At 36.6% G+C, this 10,714-nt stretch overlaps 1 protein-coding gene across 1 annotated transcript; it reads right to left on the reverse strand.

Moving 5' to 3' along the window:
• Window positions 1–5,413: 5,413 nt before the first annotated feature.
• LOC110799224 (pentatricopeptide repeat-containing protein At1g60770) lies at window positions 5,414–10,053 on the reverse strand. Its single transcript, XM_022004442.2, has 2 exons — window positions 9,682–10,053; window positions 5,414–6,873 (listed from the first exon to the last, which is right to left on the reverse strand). The coding sequence occupies exons 1-2, from the start codon at window positions 9,907–9,909 to the stop codon at window positions 5,629–5,631; spliced, it is 1,473 nt and encodes a 490-aa protein (XP_021860134.1). The 5' UTR covers window positions 9,910–10,053; the 3' UTR covers window positions 5,414–5,628.
• Window positions 10,054–10,714: the final 661 nt, after the last annotated feature.

A 10,714-nucleotide genomic window follows, 5' to 3' on the forward strand; every position in this document is an offset into this window, starting at 1 on the left:
GGACGAAGCGAAACTCACTAATGTTTTATAGATCTAACCCGACTATGAACCGGGGTATAAACCGGTGTATAGACCCAAAACAAGGCTCGTCGGCTACTAAGGCGATAATGGAAAATTCAGAGATTCAGTTAGTTTTTTTTCTTCTTTTTTTGGTTTTTCTACTTTGTACCACTGTAGTTCATTGATTTCTACGTTGTACCCAAACGTTTTAAATTTTACATATTGTACCCTTGTATTAGCAAAAGTTACTTATTTTTATCCTTGTCGTTAACCCAATGTTAAAAGTTTTGTTGTATTTTTAAGAAAATCAAGATTTTTTTACATTAGCGTTGGTTTAACAACAAACATAAAGTTGTCAATAATATAGAAAACCTTAGTTTGCTTAAGAACAGATAGACTAATATGAATACATGTGATACGTGTCTAACATTTCAAGTTAAACAATGATTTTTACTTCTTATTTTTACACTTTTTAGTTTATCATTTTTTTAAATAGTTAAAGTATATAAACAAGGTAACATAGGCTTTTAAATGGATATCAAAGTACTCAAAAGCATATCCGATTCAGGATTATGCACCAGACCCTCAACACAGAGCCGTAGAATAATTAAGACGACCATGTTCAAGAATTCCTTTATACTTCATATGTAGAGATGATATATTTCGTATGTACACGTAAATGTGTCAATTTCCGACAACATCAAAGAATCTGACCCTAGACATATCATCGTAACTTAGACGGCAAGTTGTTTATAAGTGGAGTTTTAAAGTCAAACTTAGAAAAATTTGACAAAAAAAAAAAGTATATTGTAATGAGTTTGACTTGGATTCTAAGCGACTACGTCGGATCTTGTAACAGGACCCAATATGAAATTGAAACAAACAGGCAAAACCCTACATTAATCCATTCATGGGGATCGACATTTTAAGCGCAACTTTCGGTTTGCTATGTTTGACCGGGAGGCGTGGGCGGGCGTACGGGGGATCGCCGCTACCCTAAGTCGAGCCATGTCGAATTCATGACCGTGATGAACGTTTTTTTCCTTTTTCTTTTATCTATTCTGAAATACTTTTGGTGTTTAGAGTATACTTTTTTTTTTTGGGGGTGTTAATGAGAGGCAAAGCCCCTAAAATAAAGGAAGAAAACACACAACTAAGTAACAGAAGGAACAGCAAAGAACAAAGAAACTAAAATAAGCAGCTACACTAAGACAGGAGCCTCCAGCAGCTTGCTCTTCACCCCACGAAACGCCTCACCGTGTCTTCACCCATAGGGACTAAACGCGAATGAGTTAGGCCTCCTAAGTCCTCCAATAAAACGGTCCAAATGCCTACAGGGACCGTCCCAAACACCACTAATTCTTGCTCAGAGGAAACACCAAAGTTTGCTAACAGTAATGGTAATCTCTCATTCCTTCCTGTTAATGAGAGCCTTGCAACGACGAATAACATGAATATATGGAGAGTGTGAGGGAGTCTCCTCAACGAACTACTACCTCCGAATCAACCGTTAACTGAACTTTTCGATGTCCTCCGTTCCAAGCTATGGCTAGTCCACGTTGAACACCTAACAATTCAGCCTTAGTAAAAGTACAAACGCTACACCTAACAGCAAAAATCTCATGGATTTCACCCCTATGACCCCGAATAATACCACCAGCTCCAGCCTTGTCCGGGTTCCCCTTCGAAGCTCCACCCGTATTAAGCCTTACCTAACCCTCCCTAGGACACCCCCATTTGATGAACCTCTCTTCTCGTCGCCTAGGACCATTACCAGCCTGCATAATACTACTTCGCATAGCATTATTAATATCACCTACTCGTGTAAAAGGAAAAGCCACCTGGTCCATTGGAATGTTGGTATCCCTTGCAAAGCAAGGCTCATTCCTCCAGCGCCATAACCACCAGTGTACATTAGGAGAATGATTTGGAGATAACATGAGAATAGTTTGTTTCTGTTGAGGGTGTGATGATTAGAAATTTGGCGTTTTCGAGCTAGTGTCACGAATGGCTTCCTGTACCATCGTATGTACCAGCACGCTAGGCAATGCGGTGCACCATCGCAGGCAACGTCAAGGATGTTGGGCATCACTAGGCAACGTGGTGCACCATTGCGTGGAGTAGTGGGTAAGGGTGCGCAAAAATATCTAGTTTGTTTGATCTAATTCGGAATTTCGGATATCAGATCCGGTTTTAAGGTTTCTTATACTTCGAATCAGATATCCGGAAAAAAATAGGATTTTCTTATCGGATAAGGATCAACTATTTTCCATTTAGGATATCCGAAATATTTTTTTAAAAAAAAAGTAAAAAATTAGAAAATCCGATGATCCCATCCAAAACTTCGGATGTCCAACCCGATTTTTAGGTTCCGATCCGATCCGAAAATATTAAAGTAAAACATCAACAGTTTTTTAGTATTTTGAAATTCGAATCAGGTTTGGATTTACCGACGGATTCAGATCGCATCTTTCGATCTATATTCGGATCCGATATCCAAAATATCACACTGCTACAACATAATAATGGGTTTTTTGGTGGATCAATTGAAGCCCAGTGAATATGATGGGTTGGAACGAATTTTCCAAATCAGGCCCATAAAGGCAAGTTTGGCAATGGCCAGCAGGCAACCCTGAATGGGCCCAAAGGCTTCTAGATCCGGTGATGTCTCGAGCATTCTAGCATGAATTTTACTCGAAGGTTCTATGAGGAAAGTCTTTAACACTCTTGTACGTGTTGTAAGATATTTCTAGAAGATTTTGTGTATCTATGAGTCCCTAAGGAGGTGGAAACAATTTAGAATGTTGTAGACATTTTTGGTAAAAAATTGTGTAAAATATTCTAGGTTTATGATAGGTGGCCTATACATAGGCAAAAAGGCATTCATTTGTACTAATAGAGTTTCCAATACAAGCACAAAAATATTTAAAACCTCGACCAAGTAATGCTTTTGGTCCAGTGGAAAGGATTTCAATTTCCACCAAAAGGTTGGGGTTCAATCTAGCCAAGTAATTAAAAAAAAAATTAAATGTATCATTGTTGGAGTAACCCTGAATCGTCGAAGCAAACTGGTAGAACAATAATTTATTTTATGGAAAATGATGCATGATTATTTATGTATGACGTTTCTCATAATAAATTTAAGTCTTGTTGAGTGATTATTATTCAATGTTATAATATTTTGGGCTTATTATTTTCATACGTAGATTGTGTTTTTATGCTCATGAAAGGAAGGAGGAGCCAATTAGATCGTAATTAGGGTAAGAAAGAAGAAAAAAAAAATGAAGATTTCGATCTGCTGGACCAGTGTCTGAAACAAAGCGATTTTAATTTAGAGAGAGAAAGCCAAGGGTTTGAATTTTAATTTATTTTTTTAATTTTTAATTTTGTTAAGAGGAGAGAATGAGAGAGATCCAGTCTTCACACAAACAAACGACCTTCTAAGAACAATGACGTGAAATCTGTCAACATCCGGTCTCTTCTTATTCTCTTTGTTTTAAGATCCGGTCTGGATAAGAAGAATCTTTGGACCGGTATAATATGAGACCCGACGTTAATGACTATTTAAGATAAAAGAGTTAGTTTTGATATTGAATAAAGTTGACTTAATTTCAGATAAAAGAGTTGGTTTAGATATTGAATAAAGTTGACTTATCAATCCGCTACTTTGTTTCTCAGAGATTTAGCTTTCTATTTTTCCCCGGTAGAAAAGTGTATTATTAAAGGATTAAATGTATAAATAGGATAAGCCGTTGTTGTAATGATCCTACAAAAGAAAACAAAAATCAATAAACCCCATATCTTTCCCAAATCTCCATAAGTAAAGCCAAGATTATTTATTATCACAATCAACCCCTTGAATTTACTCTTCCCTTCTCCAATCTCCATCGGTCAATAGACTCAATGCTCATTTAACCCACTGTATAAGAGTGTTTTTTTTCCATAGAAAAACTTCCATAATTCTACCTTCATTATTTCTTCAATTACGCTAACAATCTTCCTCTCTCAAATCACATTTCAATGGGGAAAAAGTTCTCTTGAATACAATCAACGGTTGAGGAATGTAACGGTTTTGTTATCATAAAATTGAAAACGGTAGCAAATAGGTGGGAATGGTTACCCTTAAGAAAATAGAAACAATTAATTAATTCCATTTCTAGCACTTAAAAAACTCTATACCAAACATGCTCTTAACCCTTAATTATCACACCTCACAATAAATAACCGACGGATTTTAGATATACGATAAAGAACTAGATACTCTTAGGCCCTGTTTAGTTCACCTTATTTCAGAACCTTATTACTTATTTCAAATTTAATCAGATCGAATCAGATCAGACCAGACCAGATCAGGTCATATCAGATCAGAAAAAATAAGTTCAGATCAGATCAGACCAGATCAGACTAGACCAGATTAGTATTATTATTATTATTATTATTATTATTATATTTTATTACTATTATTGCTTTAATAAAAAATAATGTTGTTGTCAGTGCAATTAAAATCTATTATTTAAGGCATAAAAACATTAACTAACCATGTACAGATCATGTCCAGATCAGATCAATTTGTACAGATCATATCCAAATCAGAACTTATATGTGTAGATCATAACCGATCTATCTAGATCATGTATATGTCTATCTAATATAAGGAATAGTTAAACCATGAGCAAAGTCAAATAAATAATAACAATATTATAAATTTGTGTAACATTTATTTTATAAGTAAATCGTTTAATAATTAATAAATGTAGATTTTTGTTTAAACTTAATGCTGAAGAATCAGATCACATCAGATCAGACCAGATCAAATCAGTAAAAATAAGTTCGGATCAGATCAGACCATATCAGATCAGGAAAAATAAGGTGAACTAAACAGGGCCTTAGTGGCCGTGAGGTCGAGGGCAACAACTCATCGGTTTATTTAGGAGCAGCTACTAAACTACCGGTCAACCTATAATGTTTGTGAGAAATGGAAAACGAGTCATTCACATTGACCCCGGTTCGAGTTTATGTGGGAGCTGACTGATGACTGTTGAGCCATTCAAGTTGGTTTGGGATAGGTCGGGTTACATTCAATTCTAAAGCAAGGTCTACATCTATGGGAGTGGCATACCTTTGGCATAGAGTGTCTAAGCGAACTTCGAAAGTTCACCTCATCCAAAACTCAAGAGTGTGATACTTATTTTTCTAAGAAAAGTAGGAACATGAACGTACCCAGAAAATTCACTTACAAAATCCTTTAATCCCTGCTCCTAACAAAACAATTACCGAGTTCGTAACTCAGATCTCAGATGTAACAAGTTGCAACTAGAGAGTTTTTTCATCCAGAAACCACAAGCTAAGATTAAAAAGTTAAAAAAAAAAAAAAAAAAAAAAATATCACATATCACCCACAAAGCAGAGCCAATAACGAGAAAATAAGGGATTTACCTGGTTAATTGCTGATGCACAAAACATGAGAACTAAGATTTCACCCAATCGAATCTGAGAGAAAATTTCCACAAAAATGGGCCATATCCATTATTGAAACAAAATCACTTAGCATAACCGCAGATTCGCAGAAGCTTATCAACTAGCCAAAATTTGTAAGAGCAAGAATTACAGGTCAAAAGCCAAAGAAACTCATTCAACAGTAATCGCGTCAAGCAACTTCTTACATGCCTCATTCACCTCTATATTTTCCATCTTCAATAGGCGATGCAGGGAAGGACTAGTCCTTCCAGCAGTTGCATATGTTCTTATCAATGATTCATACGGCTCTGCCCCCAAATTATCCACAGCTTTCTTTACAATCTCCAGAAAACCTTCAGCCCCATCAACATCCTTGTTCTGTTCAAAGAGTTGCATCGTTGCATTGATTATTTCACCTGATGGGACCCACTTAGCTTTGTGTCCCTTACCGCTGGTTATTGCATTTTCAATACACTCAACCGCTAGCTTAGTTTCCCCTTTCTTCAAATAATGATCCAGATAGATCTCCCAAGTTTTAGCATTAGGTTTAGCCTCTCTACAACTAGCGCGCTCTTTGACCGCTTGAGCCTTGTCTAACATACCACCTTTGACGTAAGCTCCAATGAGTACGTTTGATATCCGAATATCATAATTTAAACAACCAGATTCCCATTCCTTGAAGCATTTCTCAGCGCCTGGCAAATCGTTCAAGTTGACCAACACTTGAATCATATTCAAGTAAGCAATATTTGGAGTATTAGGAAATGCAAGCCTTACAGAGCGCCAAACACGATAAACCTCAAGCAAATTCCCTGTTCTTCCGTATAAAGTAATGAGGAATTGGTATGGTGAAAGTGCTTTAGAAATGTTCCGCTTCTCAAGCTCCTTAAGAGCATTCTCAGCCTTCTCAGACATCCCAGCATCAACATAAATTGATGCTAAATTGCTGTATGTTGTCCAATCTTCTGCTACTCGTCCATCCCGCTTCATCTCATCCAAAACTCTCTCAACCCCTCCAATGTCATTAACAGCTGCTAAAGCTCTCATCCACACATTATAAGTGTATATTTGTGGCATGATATTAGATGCTTTCATTTCTTGTGTCAGTGCAGGTACTCTTTCAGGCTGACCACTTTTCGCGTACATAGTCATCAGGCTATTGTAAGACATGGCTGTAATGGGGAGGCCTAGTTCCTTCATTTTCTCCATAAGTGCTTCAGCTTTATCAGAAATCAACTCCTTGCAGTAGCAATTAAGAAGCGCGCCATAACACTCTATAGATTTCGATGACTCGGGAAGATCGATAAAGTAATTCTCAGCAGCAGCAATGCCGTGTGTCTTGGCAATGAGATCAAGATGGATAGCTTGATCACTTAATGTCATGTTCATGCCCCTTTTAGCCATAGTGTCTGAAAGCTGCATAAGATGAACATAGAGAAATTTTATAGGCTGAGTTATGTGTGATTGGATAATTCAGTACAATGCTACTATTTATCAATATACGGAGTATAACAATACATATTTAACATCTATGTTGAAACATACTTCGACTTGAGGTTTCTATTATATTTCGTTCCATCAAAAAGAAATTATCCCTACTGCACGCTGCAAATAATTAATCAGTCAGCTAATTGACAAGAGCTTTTTAGACTCAGATTCCCTGCAGATCAGTACTCAGATTGTCTGCCTTCAGATATCAAAACTTCTAGCTCATATATTCCCTATTGCTTGGGCTAATAAGATCAAGAGTGCATTTGGATACGGAACTGTGCTCATGTACAAATGTTTAAATATTGAGGAATAATACCCTTGTTCATAAAGTATAGTAACCATACGTTACAGGTTGCTAGGCCCTAACAGAAAAAGCATTACTTGCAGTCCCCACAATTCAGCCAACAATCTAGCAATAGCTTAATTTTTACATTCAACATATCAATCACTTCACTGTTTAATAACTTGCAAAAGCATTACATTATAAGTACCATTCATCACAAGTAATCCAAACAAGTACCTTTGTTAAAGTGGAAAACAAATATCCATAACTAGAATATCTTCAAACTCCCTACACATCTACACCGTACATAATCGAAATAGACTCGCAATAACTAAAGGATAAACCGGTCACTACTCGCTACCGCAGAGACATATAGGTGAGCCCATAGTCGAGCACTGCTCAAAATCGATTCCTATGCTCGAACTTGCAAATTATAGGTACCAATTCCGAGAAGACGAAGCTGTAATTATTTAGACTTCAATGCAACAAGTCCAAAAAGCCAACGGTACTCGTTATCAGCTTCAGCATAAACTCCACTTCCCCCCTCCACTCCTTCCCTCCTCAAAACCACCAAAGTAGCTTACCCTTAACACTTAACCATTCTCTAACCACAATATTTTTCATAAACTCAAACTTCCACATTAGAAAGATAGCCAACAAATCCAACCTCATTGAATGGTCAATTCGTAAATCATTCCTCAACTGTTATAGATTCAGGTCAGAAACCACAAATGACAATACCAAAGCTTTGGTCCAGATTCTAACAGACCCGAAAATGTCTAAGACAAAGGAGAGAAGGATAGCAACGGCAAGTGCCTCCCGCTTTTCTTAAAGCTAATAGAAGAATTCTTCTAGTTCATGTTACAACCTCGTATAATCTTAGATCCCAAACCCTTTCAGATCAAAATCCATAGAATCCAGATGGTCTAAAAGGTCATTAGATCATAATCTTAGGGTACAATACAGAAAAATACAAGATTTTTGAGGTACATAATGTACCGTACATTGGCATCCAAAACGAAGGGAAATCATATTGGACTATCCTGCAGAGACGTTTAAAGATCATATGGTCAAAATCCTGCAGATCAGTACTCAGATTGTCCGACTTCAGATACCAAAACTTCTAGCTCATAGGTTCCCTATTGCTCGAGCTAATGAGATAGGGAGTGCATTTGAATACAGAACTGTGAACCTGTACCGATTTTTAAATATTGGGGGTAATACCCTTCTTCATAAAATATAAGAGCATCTTCAATGGTAAGCTAATTTGATAATTAGCTTCTTATGCCACATAAGATTTCAAGCTATTTCATTGTCTAGCTAATTTTTGCTCCAATGGCTAGCAACTAGCTTGTTATTTAAATTGGTCACATTTGGCCCACTTGTCAATTAATTAATTGGCAACATTTGGTAGCTAGTTGTCAAGCAAATTAGCTTGTTTAAGCTAATTTGCTTGGCCAAGCTAATTTATTATTTTCACTCCAATGGTCTAGCTATTAGCTTGAAACTTTTATAAATTTCAAGCTAGTCCCTAGCTACAACCATTGGAGATGCTCTAATAATCGTATGTTACAAGTTGCTAGGTACTAACAGCTCGAACTTGCAGTCCCCACAATTCAGCCAACAATCTACCAGTAGTTAGCAATTTGCATTCAACAAACCAATCACTTAACAGTTTAATAACTTGTAAAAGCATCACATTATAAGTACCATTCACCACAAGTAATTCAAACAAGGACCTTTGTTAAGGTGAAAAAGGTCCATAACTAGACTATCTTCAAACTCCCTACACATCTACACCGCAATAATTTAAATAGACTCACAACTAAAGGATAAATGAGACCCTAGTCGAGCACTGCTCAAAATTGGTACTTGTTCCAAAAATGTTTGTGCTGAAACTTGCAAACTTATAGGTCCCGATCGCGAGAAGACAAAGCTGCAATTATTTAGGCTTCAATGCAATAATTCAGATAAGCCAATGGTACTCGACTACTCGTATAAGGTTCTTCGTAACCTTCCTTCCCCCTCGGCCCTTCCTCAATACCACCAAAGTAAATTACCCTTTGCAAATGCATCCTCTAACACTCTAACCACATAGTTTTCATAAAGTGAAACCCCCCCCCCCCCCCCACATAGACAGACAGCCAACAAAACCAACCTCAGTGTCAGTTCGCAAATCATTCCTTAACTGTTGTGGGTAATGTCTGCATAATTGCTACTTACACACCAAAATCACAACTTTGCAACATAAATCGTGTACCATTGTACGGAGTAATTATTGATAATACAAAGAATGAAGTTTAACAATCGAAAACCCCCTAAAAAAATAAAAATGATAACACCCATTTTCATAAATGAAGTTTAAGTCTTTAACAGTCAACCAATCATTTCAAAATAAATTACAAATTATGCTTAAATAACAATCAAAATTAACAGAGAAGAAAAAAGACCTTGAGAGCAGCAAAATAGTGCTTGCGACTTCGAAGCTTCTTGATGGTATCACCAACTTCCCATTTGTAAACTTTTTTGCCACTCTTGATGAACTCATTCAATTGATGACGAACAGTAACCTCCTCACCGCCTTCTTTAAACAGCTTAACATATAATGCTTCTTCTACGTATCTCTTCGACCTGTTTGCAATGTTCTTCGTCTTCCCTTTCAATGAAATCGACGCCATTTTAGTTCCCAGATTTTCGAATCTGAATTGGGAAAATGGGATTAATTTGTTAGGGTTTTAGAAAGGGGGTTTTCTGTCAGTTTGAGAAGTAAACCCGTTGCATTTTGGTCAATAGAGAGAGACTGGGAGAATAGCAACTTGCAACTCGTGATAATATGGGCCAGTACATCTGAAATACTGGATCGATTCAGAAAATATGGGCTGAAAATCTGAAATTAATCTTTTTAGATTCAAATATATATAGGGTTGTGAAAAACTAATTCGATATCTGACAAAAATCAAAGTTATCGAAAAAAATTCACATATTCAATCTGTATTAGCCCAATGATTTCACACAAAATATTCTCCGGTTATACCCAGCCCATAACCGAACATTGACACGATTTGACAGCCCTATGCATCTATTTTTTAAAACTTGAATTATTTGACTTTTATTATATTGTACTGACTAAGAAGTATGGTTTATACATGATGAAAAATAAGGTCAATTAGATCTTATTAAATTAGTCTCGATACATATCGCTAAAATATTAACTTTTATAATGTTAGATGGTAAAAGTTATACGAATTACATTGGTAATCATGTAACTCCAAAGAAGAAGTAAAACTGAGTTGAGAAAGCATGTCTCTGTTAAACATGTCTATTTCTTTGTTTTTAAGATGAGTTTTCCGTAGGGTTGGGTTGATCTAGATAAATCTCAAGCCACCCTAGACAAGACTCAAATGTTGTGGGCCTTGTGGCTGAGTTTGAGTTTGGTAAGACCGGTGACCGGTGAGTTCGAGTTGTTAAAGCAACCTTTGTGGA

This window comes from Spinacia oleracea, chromosome 1 (assembly GCF_020520425.1).
Source record: "Spinacia oleracea cultivar Varoflay chromosome 1, BTI_SOV_V1, whole genome shotgun sequence".
Classification (NCBI taxonomy): domain Eukaryota; kingdom Viridiplantae; phylum Streptophyta; class Magnoliopsida; order Caryophyllales; family Amaranthaceae; genus Spinacia; species Spinacia oleracea.

Coding starts and splice junctions, on each gene's coding strand:
- LOC110799224 (XM_022004442.2), bottom strand. CDS start 9,909: ATGGCGTCGATTTCATTGAAAGGGAAGACGAAGAACATTGCAAACAGG. Junction 6,874..9,681: donor ACTATTTTGCTGCTCTCAAG/GTCTTTTTTCTT, acceptor CATCTTATGCAG/CTTTCAGACACTATGGCTAA.